Genomic DNA, 22,539 nt, shown 5'->3' on the forward strand with positions numbered 1-22,539 from the left:
ATACTCGATTATTTACTGAGTTATGATTGTACTTTAAAAACGGAGTTTTATAAACAATAAAGTAACATAACTTTAAAAGAGTTTTTGAAATGATTTGACCACTTATAAACATAATAAATCCTTTAATGTGATGGTTATCACAAATAACATTTACACAGTTTATCATTGTGTTCAACTTGTATCCCCCCTAAAAGCATTTAAAACATTTAAAAGATTGATTATAGGGGTATGAACTCACCTTATGTGGGTGATTCAATTGAAGATTCGCGTAAGGATGAGAAGTTCCACGAATGAATTCCCGAGACACAAACAAGTCCTAAATGACATATAATGGCATATATGGGCATGTAATTAGTGTTTAAAACAACTAGCATGCAAGGAAACTACCTTAGGGACCAGGAAACACTTGAAATGAAGTGTTAAAATCACATGTGATTGATCAAAGGGAGTTTACGGCCAAAGGAAAGTGTTCACGGCCCAAATGGATGAAGGGTTCACGGCCCATTGGAGTTCACAGCCCAATATGATGAATGGTTCACGACCCATTGGTGTTTACGGCCCAACATGATGAGTTCATGAAGGGTTCACGACCGTGAACACCTCAAACTCATGAAGATGGTGATGAATATTGAAGAATCAAGGCTAGGATCTAGTAGTCTTTCAAGCATAACAAGATAAATGATGAAACATTTACGATTTGGGATCCATTTGGGAGTTCACGGCCACCAAGAACAAGTGTGTGTTCTTGGTGTTCTTGGTGAAAGATGATGATCTTGAAGATCTAGACAAAAGTGGTGAATTCATGGATGAAATCATCAGGTTGTACTAGATCAAAAAGTATATCAAGGAATAAAGGAAGAATCACTTACGATTTGGACGAGAAATGGAGTAATTCTTGATGATACTTGAGAGAGAATGGAAGTTCTTGAGTTGGAATTGTGAAGAATGAAGAAGAAATGAGGGAAATCTATACATATGGAGGATAGATCACGACCACAAGAGAGTTCACGGCCGTGAACTAGGTTTGCGGCCGTGAACCTCAAATGTTGGGTTCTTTGGTTCGGGTGAAGCCTTCTAATCTCGACCCAATACTTCCTAACACTCAATCCTTAAGTGTGCTAGGCTTAGAACTCCTTAGAATGACCCTTAACAAGGCTAGAAGGCAATGGAATTTAGTCTGGCTTTTGGTTGATCGGCTGGACTTACAAGATAAAAAAATTTCGGGTTGTCACATCATCCCCCCGTTAGATGGAATTTCGTCCCGAAATTAGCTTTCCTGGCAGTACTCCAAGGGTTGTGCTCCTCTGAATGGCAGAATACCCACTCGTAGACTTGGGCAACTTTGCCCTAATGCTCATGATAGGATTCATATTGGGTCTATCTATCATTACCTCGTGTATACATGTCGTATATAATTAAGATTAGTAAGACGGTCAGATGTGCGACTCTGCCCCAGGTCCACAACCAAACAAGGAACAGGAGACAGGGCGGAAACACACATACTAAATATGCGTAATCATAATTATATACCACTCTCGCGTATACACTTAATAGTGATAGGTGGGCTGTATTCGTCCTTAGCCTCTGTGCTTGAACTTGATCTGCTGAACGAGTGGTAGTTCAGGAAGGTCTGCTGAATATATGGCGTTAAGGTTTTGGAGGGCAAGGTACTCCTCGCATGAGTACTTCGGGGTTTAGAATACGAGGTAGACGATTCTGAGGTCTGGGTCAGGCTGTTGTTACGAATGACGAGGGTTTCGTGAATTTGACGGTTAAGGCGATGGAATTTCAAAATATATGAACTTAGTATGGTGAGGACCATGCCAATCCATGACGAATGATGACAACAGACTCTTTACAGAAACAAATGTTAGGCCGATTTGAAAGAAACGTTTGTTATACGATGGTGTATCCCTAGTGTGCTCAACAATGTACTATGTGTAAACGTTCTAGTGTTTTTTGTTTTCCCCTTGATATTACCACTGCCACAAATCGTACCGCGATGAGCAAGTACATGCAGTGAAAGTGTTTTGATAACTAGTGTTGATACTTTATGTTACGATCCTCCTCGGTACCACTATGATCGCCTGGCATATACAAATTATGTATAATTAAGATGAATAAGACAGTTGACTGAGTAACTCTGCCCTAAATCCACAATCAAACAAGGAGCAGGAGATAAGGCGGAATCGCTCACTCTAAGTCTGCAAAATCTAGTTATGCACAACCCTGATGTACATACTAAGCTATCATAGCTTCCTTGAACGGATCTTTAGTTCTCTCATGAATGTTGTGACTTGTTCATATGAGTGAGTTATTATAATTACTTTTAAAGGTTTTCCCCAAATTTTAATATTATATAAATGTAAATTAAATTTTAAAGTAATTATTATTTCGAAGACGTACCGCTGGTCGTTGGGGACTCTGGGGTAGTTTCTCCTGCGGTGATCATCAGAATTCGTCCATCCGCGCCTGAGTTCTTCGTTATCGGGCAGTCCCTCTTGTAGTGCCCTGTCTCACCACAGCCATAGCATGCCTGGATTACTTCTACTCCGGGGACTTGGGAGATCGGTTGTGTCGGTGCCCTGCAGAACCGGGCAGTGAGCCCCTTCCTGTGGCAATTCAGGCATTGAATTTCCCGACATACTCCGGTGTGGTGATAGTTGCACTTTCCACACTTCGGGAGAGTTCCAGCATATCGACTGGCAGATGCTGGAATAGCATGTGTTGTGGCGGCGTATATAGTACCCATTTGTTGCTCCTGCGGGGTTTCCTGTGTTGTTTGCTCTTTCCTCTTCTTCCCCGACTTTCGTTTATAGTCCCCTCCCTTTGAAGGATCGGGAACTGGGACTACTATGCCATGGCGGACTCCATGGTCAATGAGTCGTTGGGCCAGGCGTTTGACGTTATCGAATGTTGTTGGGTTAGAAGACAGTACATCTCCTTGAATCGGGGTAGATAAACCCCAGATGTACCTTTCTATCTTCTTACTCTCCGGGGTAACCATCCCGGGGCATAGTGCTGCCAGGTCGCTAAACCTGTCAGTGGAGGTCACTATGTACGAGCCGACCATGGTGTGCTCCCATAGTTCTTGTTCCATCTTTTGAACTTCGCCCCTCGGGCAGTATTCTTCCACCATCATCTCTTTTAGGTTCTCCCAACCTATTGAGTTAGCCACTGATAGGGTCAGTGAATTAACATGGCTATTCCACCATGTCAGGGCTCTGTCGGAGAAACTGCAGGCAGCAAACTTCACTTTTCTCCCTTCTGGGCACGAACAGATTGCGAAGACCGAATCTGTTTTCTCGAACCATCGTATTAGAGCAATGACTCCCCCATTTCCATTAAAGGATTTGGGTTTGCAATTCATGAAGTACTTGTACGAACACTCCCGTAGGTGTCCGTGGGTCACTCCGGGGTTGGTTAAGTGGGTACCGCTACCAGATCCGTAGGTACCATTTTCGCTGATGTGAGATAGAGCAGCTGCCACTGCGGATGATATCGCTGCTTGGAGAGCAACAGGATCGAATTGTGGAGGAGGTAGTGGAGTTTGAGTTGGAGTTATCGGAGTAGTGCGCCTGTTTGATCTACGAGGAGGCATCTTGCTAAAAATAATACAAAGATGAGATGGAAATAAGTCTATAGCAGTGGATATAACCCGAAAGCTGAATGACAAAGTTATATTAGTTCTGAGTGTATCTGGTTCTGACTTTCATAGGGTTCTGAAAACAATTCATAAAGGAAGTCTATATCAAATAAACTTTATGAATCATAAGTGGCTATCCTCGAATGAATATATGTGAATTGAATAACTGATACCGGTTGCATGAAAATAAATAATCCTAACACATAATGTGAGCAGTGTATCCACTAGCTCACTAAGTCAATCAAGGTTATTATTTATTAGTGTGACGCATAAGGCGTTTTAGTTTCTCTGGCTGATCACTTCTTGGAAACTCTTCCTGAATCTCTTTTTGTTCCTCCTTGACTCCTCTGCTGACTACTATGAGGAAGTGGTTGATGGGTTTTGAGCACTACATCAATCCTATGGTGTACATGCAAACCCTAATAGCTTTGGATCTAGTTTGTCTAATGAACATGTAATTGATAATCCAAAGCCATAAGCCCTAGATCTAATAAATTATAATTGAAAATAGGGTTTAGATCTTACTTTTGATTGTTATATAGCAATACCAATCAATCCTTGGCTTCAGAAAGCTTAGTGCCTCAAGTGCTGCACCTCTAATGGAGTCACAAACACCACTAAGCAACTTGGATGAAGAGGGAGGAGAGAGGAGGCACCAAAAACGGCTGGAAACCCTAAAGGAAGTATTCCCCACGTTTTTGGTGCCCAATGGTTCCTTATATACTTAGGCTATTAGGGTTATCTAACAAGGAAACCCTAATTTGACTGCTTAAGCCCTAAGCAGTCCATGGACCTCTTCTGGAACATGCCTTGGACGATTTCTAATGGGCTTCCCCATAGAATTCCTCCAACCTATTATTCCAAGGTGATCCATAGCCCAATTGCAATTATCCTATAATTACAATTCCAGTCCCCTAAGTTTAATTAAACTCTTTTAGTCACAAAATTAATTCTTAATTAATTCTTGACTAATATTAATTAAACAATATGATTTCTCCTTTAATATATTATTCTTATAATATATTAATAAATCATAATTAAACCTTTCTCTCCTTAATTCATCCTACATATTGCTATGGTGAAGGCAACCCAAAATGACCATGCTCACAATCGGGTCAAGTACATACCAAAATAGTTATGGACTTAGACACTAATCCAACAGTCTCCCACTTGGATAAGTCTAATAACTATTTTACATAACTTCAGAACCTGATCAGCAATCGTAGTTTTCAAAAGCCGCTGTCAACTCTGATCTTATAAGATACGCGTGTCCTTTAGATAAGGGATTATATATTCCTCCATTCTCAAGATATCGTATAGACACAAGACATGAATTTCGATCATTCTCTCTATACTGTTTCCCGACTTCCGATTTATGACGACTGACAACATACTACAATTGAACACATCAACTTAATCCCGGCTTGGCCAAGCGCTTAGGTGTCATCACTAAATCATCGAGGGGCCTACAGATATCGCTTTTATCCCACTTTGGGTAAAAGGAATGGATAAACTTCGACTCAAATGCTTGCTTGCACCTACTAATCGAATCACACACAACAACAAGTTTTATAACACCAAGTTATTGGTGCGTTTACTTATCATCAATGTGCAACCGACCAGCAAATAACAACTCACACGTCTCAGTTTCAAGAATATACAATGTTATCGTCTCACAATCACTCGTGATAAAATCCATGAAGTGATTCAAGTGAGCGTGGGTTTAATCCAATACTTTAATCTTATCAAAGCACTCATGAACTCTACAACAAACTTATGCTATGTCTAAACACTTTAGACAATCTACAGACAAATTCATAACAGTCTTCCTTCATACTTACTTCCAACGTATGACCGACTGTGGAGGTTCGAATAACCCAATTATTCTGGAAGTCAAAACATGCAAAATGAAACACAACGATAATACTTAATCCTATATGGCCCCAAAACTTTTGAGCGTAAATAAAACACTTTTATTTAAACACCATATTGACTACTCATTATTCATTGTTTACTGTTTCGGAAAATCAACTTATTACTCAAATTATAACCACAATTGTCCCATGCTCCAAGCATGCACACTTTGGTTTCCTATGGTCCATACTTTGTAAAATAGATCAATTGAAAAACTTTTCCAATGAAACTCATTTCACAATCCCCAATCCTTATCATTAGTGTAAGAATACCAAATTCTTGCCACTTTTAGAATATGTCAGATTCTAACATTTTATGCAACAATCCTTTCGTAAAGTCATAGCACAAAAGTCATCAAGACTTGGCCAATGAAATCACAAAGTACTCTATCAGAAATTGTCACAAAACAATTTTATAGATGTGATGTCTCTCACTCAAAGTACATTCCTTTGAACATCCTTTTGCATAAAAGTTTCTAATCTACATAGATTCTTAATTTCCAACTCCCATTTATGGAAACATTTCCACATTTGCTATATGACAACTCATTCATAAAAGAATCTTATCTATTCATAATAATGTCAATATAGTCCATCCAGTACTATACTTCCAACTACTCACAATCGACAAATCCTAAGTGAACCTCAGATCGTCCTTTGATAGTTGTTTAATTATTTTAGTCAAAACCGATTCTAGTCCTTTTTCCCTCTTAATGCCCTAGGCATTTGGAAAATTTTAGAATGGTCAAATACTATAGCATATGCAATCGATCCTATACCCGAAGCGTATTGGACACGATGCATAATGTCTCACATAAAGACGTGATACTTTATCAGCCTTCTGCCATAATATTTTATTTGCCCTGTTCCCACAATTCGAACTATGAAGAGGGATGTCGTAATCATAATCGAATTTTGAGAATGCACTATGTATCCTTGACTAAATTTATTAACGTTTCTCGATCTAAGCTTTAGAATTTTGAAACGAAGTATAATATTCTCTCCCTTAATTATAGCAAAACAACTTTTCAACCCTTACAACTTTGCAAAGTGAATCTTTGTTTTCTATAATTAATTTTGCTAACTCGCAATACTTGAAATAATAATCATGCTCCCACTAACACGATGATTATTACAATACAAGCATAACACTTATGCTCCCACTAGCTTTGACATGTATTCAGAAAACAACTGAACTTCTAGAAGACAATGCTTATTGAATTCCTTAAGTTCATATTTCTAACACTTGATGCTTTGATAAGCCTTTATCTAAGCTTTTTAAGCTCATACATCTTTGCCTTAAATAGCTCATATGTGTGTCTAAACAATTCAGAATTTATATTACTAAGTCCCAAATGTTCAGACCAATTGCCAAATCTCACAATTCGAACTATGAAAAGGGATACCGTAATCATAATCGAATTTGAGAATACAATTTTCACAATTGCTATCTTCTTAAAATCTATCTTAGTGAAAGCATTTCCTCACAATCATTTTCATGAAGGAGGGAAACCTTATGACACTTAGATTTTATGATGTATGTGTTCCTATCCATGTGAATTTGTCAAAACGAAAGTTTGCGACAAATCCAAAACCATATGGACTGAACTTGTTTAATCTTGATTTCTTGCCTCATGGTAACACGAGTGCCCACCATGTCTTCCAAGTGGTTTAGCAACTCACCCTTACATATCAATGTACTTTCCATTGATCAAGGTGCTTTGTCTTTATGCATTCAAATGAGAACTTATAGAACTCACATACATATTTGGCTTAATTGGAATGGCACAGAAACAAAATAATGTCAACACGATAAGTTATAAACCTCAAGTCGTGCGCTAGTGATGATTAACTAGGTTTACTCTTGATTTGTTCTTGAAACTTTTCAAGACCATTAAGACTCCCACTGACTCCTTGACATATAAGATTCTCTTGTCAAGAAACATTTCTTGACAAATAAATATTCAAGAGTTAGTGTAGCCTTTTGTCAAGTTTAACACTTCACACAATTGGTCCTGGTTGGTCTTTGTCTTATCAAAGACATCACAACTTACCAATTTCAAATGTGCAAGAATAACAAAACTTTTCCAAATTCCACATTTGACGAGTGTTATAAACCTACTTAAGACTTGTCACTCATGTCAGAATCTTGACTCTAAGACTTAATATTGGAACGAAGTATGATTGACTTCTTGATTTAACCATTTCTACAATTCTCGATTCCTCTTCTTAGACATGCAATTGCACTAAGACTCACTTATAGGATCAATTGAGACATGGTTCTTAATCATTAAGACCTATCATAAAACAAAATAAAAGGTACTCTCCCTTCTTCTTAGAATGAAGAAACTTTTATCTTTCTGCCTACTTGATTCCTTTTATTCGTTCTGCTATTGATTGAAACTCTTTTAATCAACTCAGAATTATACTTAATCTTATAAGTATAACCATATTTACTAAATTTTACTAAATCATGACGAATATTTTTATTACTCTTGTGATGGATTTGATCAACGCACAACCTAGTGCACTTGATCTCCTAGTCCTTCTCTTGACACTTTGTCAAAAATAGTCTAATTTCCAAATATGAAGTTTCTCATTCATCATGCAACCAAGTTGTATGATTCCAAGTTTCTGTCCAATTGAAACTTGGGCGATGAGAATCTTCCTTTATTTGGCAAATTATCGACATTTCCACAAATAACATAATTAAGAATCAAATCCATTATTGTTAATAGTAGAAATATTCAAACATCAATTTTTCATACATGCCACTTGCAAGGATAAATAAATAAGACAAAATCAAAATTTATTTTGTTGCGGAAAAATTTGTCCTTACAATGCAATTCAACTGAAAACCTATGCTATTACATATTTCTTATCAATCTATCCTAACTCTAGAGTAGCAGCTCAAAAATCTGATCCTCGAGTCCATGTGATCGAAATCCATTTCTTCATGATCAGATTCAGCACGCTTCTTCCTTAAGCTTCCTCTCTTTTCTTCGATCCTTCAAAAAACATCAAAATGTAATCTTATCACATCATGTATTAAGAATCAAAGAATAGGAACTTATAGAGTTAGTTAATAGATTTTACCTGAAGTAGAGCCATACGTCTTGACTCTCCCATCTCTTAGATCTCTCAGGTAAACAGGGCAGCTTCGTCTCCAATGCCCGTTCTCTTGGCAGTAGAAGCAAATGGACTCTGTTGGAATGGCACAAGGAACTATCTCATGCTTAGTCCTTTCTGGACTTCCAATGTTGCCAGTGTCGATTGAAGTTTGGGAGTTTGATTCACCAGACAAATTTACTTGACCAGCACGCCAAATCATTGCTGATTCAGCAGCTATAAGCAAATAGGTGAGATTAATGAGGGTCACGTCGTGTTCCATCATATAGTACTCTCTTACGAACTCACTATATGATTCAGGAAGTGACTGAAGAACCCAGTCAACAGCCAACTCACCTGAAATCACGACACCCAACATCCTTAACCTGTCAATGTGTGACTTTATCTCCAAGACGTGTGCACACACATGTTTCCTATCTTCGTGTTTACTTGCCAACAGGGCTTGAGTGAGCTTGAAATTTTCAATCCTTTGAACTTGTGGGTTAGGGAGAATAATTGGAGGAGGTGGAGGAAGTGAAGCATGACTCTCATTTCCTTGATCGTATCGTGGAACGTTATCTTCATTTGGAAAACTTGTTCCAAGGGACTTGGGAAGACCATTGTAAGATTTAGACATCTACAAAACGGGAGAAAATTCAAGTTAGTTGATAAGAATCCTTGATGTAAAACCCAAATGGAACATCAAGGCTAGGATCCAACACAATATTCTACAACCTAGAAGAGGGATGCCGTAATCTAGTTGCAGAATATTTGAAGGTAGGTAAATGACGATTTACCAATTCCCACCATGAAAAACAAAAATGAAGTTTAAGTTTTAAATGAATTGAAACTCCTAGATCTTTTGAGATTCATCGAACTTTTCAATGGCATGTTTAATCTCGATTATGCCCTTCAAATTTGCGACTGGGATGCCGAGGATCACAAACAAGGTGTGAATAACCATACGAATCAACGTGATGCACTCAATGATACTATCACCTAATCAATGTGCAGGTTAACCACACACGCTCCATTGATCTATGATAAACATCGAGCCACCCTTCACAACCAATGTCAACCCCAAATTAGTGTGTCGGTTAACCACGCACGCTCCACTAACGTTTGACAAGGGTACAAAGTGTAATTCCATGGATTAGCATACAATTTCACATTTTGCCTAAAGTAACTAGAATTTGGGAATTTGTAAAAGCATGTAGTTACTTTGTACTTCATTATACTTATAATGGAAGGTTTCGTCCTATCCTACCCGTTCGGCTAACGACCCTCCACTAGTCAAGAGTGCGGTGGGTAAGAGTGGATACCCATTCAATCGCCATTTTATAGGCAATTTCCTTAAACACCCCTTATAGACCAACTTCGTGAATGAGGCCTACTAACGGTAAGACTGACTGTTTACTTATACATATATAATATTAGACTTTTAATGTCATATATACATAGTATAGGGTGTATTTTACACTTTTAAAATACTAGGTGGTCTAATTTAATAAATTATACTTTTAATTTAATTAAATGTAAACCAAAACTTTATGGATTTATTAACTCTCTTTTAATTATACACTTTAATTAATTAACAAAACCATAAGGATGTAATTTGAACTTTTCAAAATACGAGGGTTTTAGAATTTAAAATTTCAAAATCAAACTTTTAATCAACTTTTAAATTCCAAAACTTGAGGCCAAGTTTTGAAACCTTTTTCAAAACATTTGGGATTAGAATTTAAATATTTCAAAATTAACTTTTAATCAAAAAATTTTAATTCCAAAACTTGAGGGCAAGTTTTGAAACCTTTCAAAACATTAGGGTTCAACTATTCAAATTTCAAAAACAAAAACTTTTAAGTTCAAATTTAAACTATAAAACCTAAAGGGGAAAATTGAAACTTTTTCACAAGATAATTCAAATCTAAATTACAAATAATCAATCTTTATCTAATAAAACAAAAGATTATCTAAATTTTGACAATTATCTTCTATTTTGGCAAGGATAATCTCCAAATAGTGATAAAAATCGGATTTTATTAATAAAAAACGTTTTAGGTAATTATCCACAGCCAAAACTGGTCAAAATCTCGAAATCTGCTCCATCTGCGATTCTGACTCGTCGAGTCTAGCTTGGACTCGTCGAGTTCACTATGGACTCGGCGAGTTCAACCATGGACTCGGCGAGTCCAGCCCCCAGAAACCAAAAATTTTCGATTTTAAGCATGAATAATCAACTATAGCATCAAATACATCAAACAAACAGCCCTAGGCTCTGATACCACTGATGGGTTTTGAGCACTACATCAATCCTATGGTGTACATGCAAACCCTAATAGCTTTGGATCTAGTTTGTCTAATGAACATGTAATTGATAATCCAAAGCCTTAAGCCCTAGATCCAATAAACTATAACTGAAAATAGGGTTTAGATCTTACTTTTGATTGTTATATAGCAATAACAATCAATCCTTGGCTTCAGAAAGCTTAGTGCCTCAAGTGTTGCACCTCCAATGGAGTCACAAACACCACTAAGCAACTTGGATGAAGAGGGAGGAGAGAGGAGGCACCAAAAACGGCTGGAAACCCTAAAGGAAGTATTCCCCACGTTTTTGGTGCCCAAGGGTTCCTTATATACTTAGGCTATTAGGGTTATCCAACAAGGAAACCCTAATTTGACTGCTTAAGCCCTAAGCAGCCCATGGACCTCTTCTGGAACATGCCTTGGATGATTTCTAATGGGCTTCCCCATAGAATTCGTCCAACCTATTATTCCAAGGTGATCCATAGCCCAATTGCAATTATCCTATAATTACAATTCCAGTCCCCTAAGTTTAGTTAATCTCTTTTAGTCACAAAATTAATTCTTAATTAATTCTTGACTAATATTAATTAAACAATATGATTTCTCCTTTAATATATTATTCTTATAATATATTAATAAATCATAATTAAACCTTTCTCTCCTTAATTCATCCTACATATTGCTATGGTGAAGGCAACCCAAAAGGACCATGCTCACAATCGGGTCAAGTACATACCAAAATAGTTATGGACTTAGACACTAATCCAACAGTGGTTACATCTATCTAGGTTTGTCGTACGAGAATGGAAGTGTCTAAAGAATCTATGAGATTAAGTGAAACATTATGGGGTGATCCTTACTGGGTCCTCCTATAACCGCGCAGTGTATACAAGTTGTATATAACTTAAGATTAAATAGACCTTCGAATAAGTGATCCTACTCCAAAACCACAACCAAACAAGGAACAGGTAGTGAAGCATAGATCACAAATTCTAAGTCTATAAAATCTCAATTATATAAAACCTTGGAAGTATACACTCCGAAATCATAGACCTACCAGAAGGGTCTTTTAAATTCTCACATAAATTATTTATAGTGCCTAAAATACTCCTATAGTATTTTAATGTAATAAACTTGGTATGTTTTAAACTTGTTGTTGTCTTATAGCATCATAAAATACTCCCATAGTATTTTAACTTTATGTTCAGATCTAGAAATCCCTTGAATAGAGTTAGGTAAGTTTTAAGACCGTTGCAACACCACATCACTCCCAAACACATGTCGGTCACATCTCAAATGAATATAGTTGATCAGGCTATATTGATCCCATATATGATTACATAATTGTCCAGGTTTGACCGCAATGTTCAACTTTTAAATACTAATGTTCTGTTCTTCTTGTGATACTTGTTCTAGTATGTATATATGTATAAGCATGTATGTATACTTTTATAAGGTATTGTTATATTTTTAAAATATATTATTATCCAGAGCACTTCGGCCCCATTGTATTTATAGTTGTATATCTTTTATAGGTTGATATACTTAGTTCACTATAAATAATGCTCTGATACCAATCTGTCACACCCCCAAACCGGAACAGCGGAAACGTTCGGGGTCGGAGGACGTCATGTTTAGTATCACATGACATGCATCATAGTAATCAAAGTAACTAATAACCATTACATTAATATTTAAAGTGTTTACAAAGTATGTGATTCACATAAGATAGACTCCAAAAGTAAATAACAAAACAAGACATGAAGCTACTATGCTCCATCTTCTGAATCCCAGTGCGCGTACCTGTCTACTAGGCTCCTGAGAATACAAGTTATTTTGAAAGAGAAGATCAGCATTTAAGCTGGTGAGTTCATAAGTATTTTAGTGATGTATAGTAAGTTGAAAGTTCTTTTAGAAAAATTCGCCTGTTCCTCCAGAAAATCCTATATTTTCTGATATGATGAAAGATAAGTAAAAATGACTCTACAATCCCTTCTATGAGTACTAAATGAATACAAGTTATATAAAACCCAGAGTAAACAAACAATCGATTGTGTGAATCTGCCATAAGCCCACAACCAAACAAAGAACAGGAAATGAGGCGGAAGTCACACATCCCATTGTTTGTTAGATCTTCGTTGTATATAACCCTGACGTATTCATTTGGTACTCACGGAGTTAATTGTAATAGTTCCTTTATATTTGATGAAAACATTCTTTAAGAAAAACCCTTATTTTCTTTAGTAAAAATGGTAACCACAATAGTTCCTTCTATAATCACTTAGTTTATACTAGCTATATATAATCTAATATCGAACGGATAGTTAATTGTGTAAATCTGCCCTAAGCCCACAACCAAACAAGGAAGATGAAGTAAGGCGGAAAGCACACATCCAACTACCTGTCGGATATTAATTATATATAACCCTGATGTATAAACTAAGGTATTATAGAATTAACCACCTAAGGTCCTTTAAGTTATACTAGTTTAATAAAATGGATTAAACTCTTTACTGATAAGTTTCTAGTTTAGTTTGCTCAATGTTCTATCTGAAAAGTATGTTTTGTACTAGAAAACGGTTTACTGAATTTTTATACTATGACCTGACCCATACCTGGTACTCCTTATGATTACTTGGTGTATACGTAATATATATATGGCTAAGGTCGATTAGATAGTAGACTGGGTGAATCTGCTCTAAGCCCACAACCAAACAAGGAACATGAAATGAAGCGGAAAGCACACATCCTACTGTCTGTCGGACCCGATTAATATATATCCCTGATGTATCTACCGAGGAATCAAAAAGTTAGCATTATAGGCCCCCTTCTAACTGAATGTACTAAGACTCGACTGTTCTGTTTGTCTTTTGTAATGATGTAAGTTTTCCCAAGTTTAAGACTATTTTTAATAGTTGGCATTACCTTTTATGTGAGAAGATCACAATAAGAATGTAATGGGAAAATGAAAGTATTCAGTAATATTGTATAAAGTGACTACTGAAGCACTAACTACCTTAAAACCAGTTTGTTAATTAAGGTTTAAAATGTGATGAGGTTGTAACCATACTGATACGACACGTGTTTAACACGGCGACCTAATGACGCCGAAACTGAAGTGACGTTTGTCACCCGTAGACTTGCAAGTCCCGCTGTAACTAGGAACAAGGTGTGGGGTAGTGGTTTCAGGAGACTCTGGTTACAAAACGCGACCTAACAAGTATATTGCTAAGCCGTGAAGTTCTTGAGTTGGAATTGTGAAGAATGAAGAAGAAATGAGGGAAATCTATACATATGGAGGATAGATCACGGCCACAAGAGAGTTCACAGCCGTGAACTAGGTTTGCAGCCGTGAACCTCAAATGTTGGGTTCTTTAGTTCAGGTGAAGCCTTCTGATCTCGAGCCAATACTTCCTAACACTCAATCCTTAAGTGTGTTAGGCTTAGAACTCCTTAGAATGACCCTTAACAAGGCTAGAAGGCAATGGAATTTAGTCTGACTTTTGGTTGATTGGCTGGACTTACAAGATAAAAAAATTTCGGGTTATCACATACTCGATGTTCTAACGTCAAATACCAGATTTGAGTTCATTAAGACGTCCTAGGGCATAAAGTTGGTAACTTTATGCCCTTGCATGTTATATGAGACTTAAAAAACTTCACTCTTCACATTAGGAATTCATACAAGGCTTCAAACTCAAGCATGGAGTCTAGATACTCCCCAAGCTAGCACCTTTATGCATCTAGCATGCTCACAAGGCTCAGATCTAACCATTTCAGCCTCTGGAGTTGCTAAACTCTCAAGATGAGGTCCAAAACTAACAAAAGGGACCAACTAGAAAACCCTAGGTAGATCTAATGAATAAGATGACAAGATCAAATCTTTATACCTCCAGAAGCTCTTCAAGGTGAACTAGATGCAGATTCTTGAAGCCCAATGCCACTCCAAGCTTGCTTAGCAACTCCTTCTTCTTGAATGGACACTAAAATGGCCACAAATGCACTCCTTAAGCTCAAAAAACACTCTCTAATGATTTTAGGGTTTTCAAGGACGTTTGAAGGTGAATGAGGTTGATTAGGGTGAAGCTGAAATGAGATAAGGATTCTTATATAGGTCTCAAGTCCGAAAATTAGGGTTTGAACATCCGTCACATACTCCCCGCGTACTCTTTGGTACGCCCAGCGTACGTGCTGGCTCTCCGCGATCATTCATGCATAGTACGCTAAGCGTACCCATGAAGTACGCCCAATGTACTTAAGGGACTTATTATGCAACATTTAAAATTTCAAGGGCTTCGAAGGTAACACCTGATTTGGAGTGTTACAAGAACGGCTTAGGGTTTATTCTCTGGGTAGTGAAGTGGTAAGGGAGGCCACAAGAGGCGGATTAAGTCCATTATATAGGGTGCAAACCCTAAAAATTTGGGTTTTCCTTTACAACGCCTACTCGTCGAGTCGGGGCCTTCCGAATCGTCGAGTAGGATCTAAATCTCGCGTCCTCATAAATGATCTCTACTCGACGAGTTTGAGCTCCTCAACTCGTTGGGTCCAAGCACAGAACCCTAAAAAATTAGATAAATTAAATGATACCTGTAACAGGTGTTACAAACCCCTTGGGAGAAACCCTAGCCTCCACCTTATAGATTTGAGCTCCTCCTCTCTCCTATATTTGGTGGTGTTTTGATGAAACAGGTTGATCAATAAGGTTCTTTTGGTTGCAAGGAATGATGTTTCAAGTTTGGATCCATCAAAGGCACTACATTTCAAGACTATTGTGAGTATAAAGTTCCAACCGTGATCTTTTGTTATTTAGAACTTGTCATTTGAGGTTTTTGACAATTTTTGGTCCATTTTGTGGGTGATCTTGAAGTTGAGTGGACTCCAACTCCTTTTGACCAGTTTGAAATGCTTATTGGACCTCATAGACTAGGAAAATTATGATCTTTTGCCTTCCCTTTTAGCCATGAAAGTTATCTTTGTCATTTAGGTCATTTTGGTGTATTAAAGTTTAGATATTGAAAGATTGTGACATTATTATGGATAAAGTTGTAAAATTTATCCATCTAGACATCTTGTTGATTCAGATATGAAAGTGGGAGACTTTGATTTAATGGATTAAGTTGAGAAAGATGCATTGTTGTCCCTTTAAGATTTAAAGTCCAAATATTGGTGATTTGGACCATCCTAATGGATAAAGTTGGAAACTTTATCCATCATAAAACTTTTAGGATCTAAATCTAATGATATGAGCTTTGGTCCTTATGTATTAAGGTCTTACTGAAGAATAGCCTTTAAGACTGAAGATCACAACATGGCCAAGGAAGTCCCACGACATGGTGACGAGACTTATCACGTCTGTTTTGCCTGGACATGCCCACGTTGTGGCATGATGCTCGCTACAACGTGGCAATGAGTTTGTTCGTGACTGTTTTACCTGGATTCTGCCATGATGTGGTGGCATGTCTGCCACGACGTGGTGACAGATTTGATCGTGATTAGATTGTGTGGTCACGACGTAGCTATGGGTTGGCCACGATGTGGGCGTCAGCTGGAGTTGACTTTGACCGTTGATTTTTTTACAAGTTGACTTTTGGTCAGACTTGGGTAACAATGAGTTTTTGGCTAAAGACTAGTCTCGGTTTGGCTTTAGGTAGCTTGGATTGGCTATTTTGTTGTTGATGTAGTTGTTGAACTTCTGATGAATAGTTCAGGTGAGTATTCTCATTGTACTTGTGGGTCGAAGGCACCAATGTCGGCCCATTGGATTGTGTAGGATGATAGTTGTCTTTGATATATATATATATATATATATATATATATATATATAAATTCTTTTTTTTAAAGTAAAATAGTATTATAATAATTATAAAAATACAAAAAGAAAATAAAAGGGTATAACCATCTTTTCAAGTTTTTTTGGACCAAAATCACAAGAAGTTTTTTTATTTTGGACATTCCATACAAGTTGAAAACTTTTTGGACACTATCTAAAGTTTTTCGCAAACCACAATGACAAATTTTACAATTTTGTCTTTAAGTTATCAATCATTGTAGTATACGAGTTTCTAACCTATTAATTTTAAATAAAAATTATAGACTTACGAATGTTTTGAAACCATATTACACATTAATTAAAAACAATGATGATAAACTTATGAACAAAACATCCGATTTTATATAAAATTAATTGTTTGCAAGTTCATGATTAATTATTACGATTTTTATAGTATATTCAAATTTATATTGCATTGTAAAAAATCATGATTTTATAAAATATCTAAGCATATAGAACGTAGATGATATTCATAACGATGTATATATTAATTTTAATTAATTATTATAAACTCACAAACAAAACATCTATCTTTGTAAATTAATAATTTTTTTGCAAATCTATAAATAGTCGTTAGAATTTGAAATTATCAATAATGTTTTTTCTTTTTAACCGTGGTTTATGCGGGTTTAAATTTAAAACCAGAAGTGAAAGTGGAGTAAAAATGGTGTTATGGTGCAAGTATACCAGGAAACCCGGTTTAGCCACTTAAACCGGTTCAGTGACACTACAAAGTCGGAGTCGGGTTGGTAGGGACTAGGGCTTGTAGTAAACTCAAACTCGTACTGCGAATCCAAAACCGTTGGGGGTTTGGCTGATACCACTACTGGGCAGTGGGCACCCTTCCTTTGGGACATACATACATATACACATATCTACACTAACAAAAAGTTTCTTCCGCTCTGTGTATTGGTTCTAGTGAAGCTAATCTTTCGCTTGACGTCGGTGTTCTATATACTAGAAGATATGAGCAGCTGGAGGAGTTTGATTTTGAGAATCGGCGAGAAGTCCCCTGAATATGGCGGAACAATCGACCACAAAGATCACATTGTTAGTTCTTTTCGTTATGTCCACTTCAGTTTCATAAAACCCTATTTTTTCCCTTTTTACGATAAACCCTAATGTTGGTAACCCTAATTTCATTATTTATTGCAGGATGCTTGCTTTGGTGCTGTTCGGCGGGAGCTTGAGCATTCCGAAGACGAAATTTTAACTGTGATTTACTATTTGCCATTTCTTAATTCTAATTTTAGTATTTTTCTACCAAATCGTGTGCATGGAGGCTTGTTGAGTTAATTAATTACACCTGTTTTCGCAGTTTCTTCTTCAATGTTCAGAGCAATTGCCTCACAAAATTCCTCTGTATGGGACGCTGGTAGGTTCCGTTTACCTTTTTCTTTTGCTTTCTCGAAAATAATTCTTGATCTCTTCCTGTAAGATCTTGCTTTCTTCTGTTTTTGGTGCTTAGATTGGGTTATTGAACTTGGAAAATGAGGACCTTGTCAAGAAAATATTGGAGACTACTCAAAAGAGTTTACAGGTGAGCAGGCAATGGATATTGGTCAACAATCAACACACATGATTTTTTTCCTGAATTGGTGCATTTCACGGGTTCTAACTGTTTATTTGCAGGATGCCCTTGACTCTGGAGATTGCAACAAGATCCGCATATCAATGCGGTTTCTAACTGTTTTGGTATGTTATTCCTTTACTTTGAGAACAACAACCATATACAGTTATACATTATGTTGTTTTTGAAACATTATTATCTTCACTGGTGTAGATGTGTAGCAAAGTGGTTCAACCAAGTTCACTAGTGGTGGTTTTTGAAACATTATTATCTTGTGCTGCAACTATAGTGGATGATGAGAAAGGAAACCCATCTTGGCAAGCCCGTGCTGATTTCTACATAACCTGTATTCTTTCATGTCTTCCATGGGGTGGATCAGAACTTGTTGAGGTACATTCCCTACATTTCTTTCCCTTCACTTTGGCTCATACAGTTAGCACTACAGAAGCTTCTCAAAATTGTCTGAACAATGTGAGAATCTTGATTTTTGCAGCAAATTCCGGAAGAGATTGAAAGAGTTATGGTTGGTATAGAAGCCTATTTAAGCATCAGAAGACGTGTTTCTGATGTTGGTCTATCTGTGTTTGAAAATATTAACAAAGATAAACTTCATGTTGAACAGGTATGTTATACAATTCTTTTTAGCTGTTAATAAGTTTACTCACTTTGTTATTCTACTCACACTTTTGTATAGGATTTTGTGGAAGACTTGTGGGGTCGAATCCAAGATCTCTCCAAGAACAGCTGGAAACTTGAGAGTGGTACTATACTCTACTATAAATTTGTTAATCTTTTTCTACTGTTTTCCCATTATATCCTTTCTAAGTTTTGTTGATTGTATGCTTTCAGTTCCAAGGCCACATCTTTTATATGAAGCACAACTAGTTGCTGGAAAGTCTCATGATTTTGGAGCCATCAGTTGTCCAGAGCAACCAGATACCCCTGAGGCACTCACTGAAGTCAGTTTTGGCAGACAAAAACATGAGGCAGAATTGAAATATCCTCAGAGGATTCGCAGGCTAAATATATTTTCTGCTAGCAAAACCGAGGTAGTTAAAACAGTTGAATAACTAATCCAAGATTTTACATAGTTTTTATGGCTTTTTTTCCCACATGTATCTAAAAAAAAAAAAAAAAAAAAAACTTTTTGGTTGGCAGGATGTACAACCTATAGACCGCTTTGTAGTGGAAGAGTATTTATTGGATGTGCTCTTTTTCCTGAATGGATGGTTTGTAACTTATTTAACTTTCTATTTTCAATAAGGTCTTTTTGTAACTTGTTTAACTTTTTATTTTATAATATGATCCTTATTCATATGTTTGTTGGTTTGTGGAAAGCTAGTCGAAAGGAATGTGCTGCATGCATGGTTGGCTTACCTGTCCCTTTCAGATATGAATATCTCATGGCTGAGACTATTTTTTCTCAGGTGAAAACTTATTTTCATGCATCCTTTTCTTTATTGTTCATAAAATACTAATATACCTTTTTCTTTTTCAGCTTCTTTTATTGCCTCAGCCACCATTCAAGCCCATGTACTACACACTTGTGATAATAGACCTTTGTAAGGTATTATAGATCCTAACTTGGTACCCTTTTTTCCTTCTTTTTTATACCTGTTATAAAAAATATGTTTGTAGTTTACAATTTTTTTAAACACAATTTTGTGGTAGTCTCTTCCAGGTGCCTTCCCTGCTGTTGTAGCTGGGGCTGTACGTGCCCTTTTTGATAGAATCAGTGAGTTAGATATGGAGTGTAGGACACGCCTCATCCTTTGGTTTTCACACCATTTGTAAGTTCACTTCATTTTTTTAACATTAATTAAATTACACTTTTGGTCTTTGAATATAGTTGAGTGAGTATCACAACTTGTAAGAGACGAATTTGCAAAAAACCAGCTGTACTCAGGGTCCAAAGATGTGTAATCTACTTGTTAAAATGGCTAATTTTATGATATTGTAGATCAAACTTTCAATTCATTTGGCCATGGGAAGAGTGGGCATATGTCTTGGAGCTTCCAAAATGGGCCCCACAACGTGTATTTGTCCAGGAGGTTCTGGATAGGGAAGTCCGTTTATCATACTGGGATAAAGTGAAACAGGTAATTTTATTTTATTATTATATATAAACAGTTATATACAGATACAAACATCTGAAAAAAAAAGTTGTAATATTTGATCTTTTTGAACACAGAGCATTGAAGGTACTTCTGCTTTAGAGGAATTACTACCACCAAAAGGTGGGCCCGACTTCAGATACAGTTCAGAAGATGAAGATAAAACCGAGTATACCCTTTCAACAGAATTGAATGGTATGGTAAAAGGAAGAAAAACTGCACGTGATGTTATTATATGGGTTGAAGAAAGTGTGATTCCAGTGAATGGAGTGGAAGTTGCATTGAGAGTAGTTGTTCAGACACTTTTGGACATTGGGTCAAAGAGTTTTACTCATTTGATTACGGTTTTGGAGAGATATGGACAAGTTATTGCCAAAATTTGTCCAAATGAAGAAACACAAATTATGTTGATATCAGAAGTGGCTTCATTTTGGAAAAATAGTGCTCAAACAACAGCCATTACAATTGACAGAATGATGGGTTATCGCCTGATTTCCAATTTGGCCATTGTTAAATGGGTCTTCTCTCAGTCAAACCTTGACTTATTTCACACCTCAGATCGTTTGTGGGAGGTAGGTACTCTATTTTATTATTTTTTCCCTCTCTCTGAATTAAATCTTTTTTACATTTTGGGTCCTCGAGTATACCTGATTTTTGCAACTTATTGTAATGAATAGAGTGTTGTGTTACAGATTCTGAGAAACGCGCTAAATAAAACGTATAATCGGATATCTGATTTAAGGAAAGAGATTATAAATTTAAAAAAGAATGTTGTAAAAGCGGAGCAAAGTGCAGCCAAGGCGAAAGCTGAGCTGGATGCTGCGGAGACAAAGCTGATGCTTGTGGATGGTGAGCCTGTTGTTGGTGAAAACCCTGCAAGAATGAAACGTTTGAAATCAAATGCTGCAACCACAAAAGATGATGAGCTATCAATTCGTGAATCTCTAGAGTCCAAGCAAGCTCTTTTTGCACGTGCCCTTGAAGAAAACCAGGTATATTCTTATTATTATTATTATTATTATTTAAAAAAAAAAAAAAAAATTTGTTTAAGTAATGTTTATATGTTGTGTTGTTGTTTATGTGGTGCTGCAGGCTTTGTTTATGTCATTGTATAAAAAATTTCGTGATGTTTTGATGGAACGACTTGATGATGCATTTGCATTTGGAGAGAATGAGAATCATGAACATGAAGCAATGGCTGTTGATGTTGATGAAGAAGATAATGAGAATCAGAATCCTGCAATGGATATGGATAAAGAAAACGGGACCTCAAAGAGGTGAAACAAAAAATTTCTAAAGTTTTAGAGTGAATAGAGTAAATTATTATTTGATAGTTAATAGAAACATATATGTGGTATGGTGGCAGATATACTACCAGTGAGAAACAAGAATGGTGTTTGTCAACTTTGGGTTATGTCAAGGCTTTTTCAAGGCAATATGCTTCTGAGGTTTGTTGCAATCAAGTCCTTCAACTTTTTTTACTCATCAATATTTGTTTAGTTGAAGTTACATGTGTTTCAACTTTGAACAGATATGGCCACACATGGATAAGTTAGAGGAGGAAATAGTAACAGAAAGTGTGCATCCTTTATTCAGAAAAGCAGTTTATTCCGGTTTGCGTCTACACATTGATGGCTGATGATTCTTGTTTTGTTTTCCTTTTTTGGGTCAAACTTGTTTGTTATACAGATTTTGGTTGTACCAAATTTAGTATTTGATTTATCACATGTTATGTGGGATTTGGTTGGGTTTGGTTGCTTCAACCACCACGTGGAAGTTGCCATTTTTTTATGTTATCTATGATGCAATTTCTCACTATCTTAATACTAACTACATTTTGCTTATACTATTTTTTTTTTTTTATTTTATTTAATACTAGTGGGATTTGACCTTGTTTTATTATTTGATGGATTTAATATGTTTCTAACATAGAGTAGAAAATTGACTTAATAAAGAAAGTAAAAATATATATGCAACTTTGTTTAGTTATTTGTTTTTGTTTTCTTTACTGTGTTAATTAAAACATTTAGACAGAGTTTCATGAAAAA

General features: G+C 36.4%; 1 protein-coding gene across 2 annotated transcripts; it reads left to right on the top strand.

Moving 5' to 3' along the window:
• Positions 1-17,559: 17,559 nt before the first annotated feature.
• On the top strand, positions 17,560-22,335 carry ABH1 (ARM repeat superfamily protein). 2 transcript variants are annotated; one of them, XM_079059623.1, is made up of 19 exons: positions 17,560-17,857; positions 17,963-18,022; positions 18,126-18,182; positions 18,276-18,347; positions 18,440-18,502; positions 18,591-18,767; positions 18,871-18,999; positions 19,072-19,138; positions 19,227-19,426; positions 19,536-19,606; positions 19,720-19,804; positions 19,876-19,944; positions 20,049-20,167; positions 20,338-20,476; positions 20,569-21,063; positions 21,169-21,483; positions 21,584-21,768; positions 21,858-21,939; positions 22,023-22,335. In XM_079059623.1, exons 1-19 carry the CDS (start codon positions 17,774-17,776, stop codon positions 22,128-22,130), a joined length of 2,577 nt encoding a protein of 858 aa, XP_078915749.1. In that variant the 5' UTR covers positions 17,560-17,773; the 3' UTR covers positions 22,131-22,335. The 2 variants fall into 2 exon arrangements, with proteins under 2 accessions (XP_078915749.1, XP_078915750.1); XM_079059624.1 differs by having other exon boundaries at positions 17,561-17,857; positions 21,184-21,483.
• Positions 22,336-22,539: the final 204 nt, after the last annotated feature.

This window comes from Lactuca virosa, chromosome 7 (assembly GCF_052849685.1).
Source record: "Lactuca virosa cultivar CGN04683 chromosome 7, Lactuca_virosa_CGN04683_v6, whole genome shotgun sequence".
NCBI lineage: Eukaryota > Viridiplantae > Streptophyta > Magnoliopsida > Asterales > Asteraceae > Lactuca > Lactuca virosa.

Coding starts and splice junctions, on each gene's coding strand:
- ABH1 (XM_079059623.1), top strand. CDS start 17,774: ATGAGCAGCTGGAGGAGTTTGATTTTGAGAATCGGCGAGAAGTCCCCT. Junction 18,503..18,590: donor TGCGGTTTCTAACTGTTTTG/GTATGTTATTCC, acceptor TCACTGGTGTAG/ATGTGTAGCAAAGTGGTTCA. Junction 19,805..19,875: donor CTGAGACTATTTTTTCTCAG/GTGAAAACTTAT, acceptor TTTCTTTTTCAG/CTTCTTTTATTGCCTCAGCC.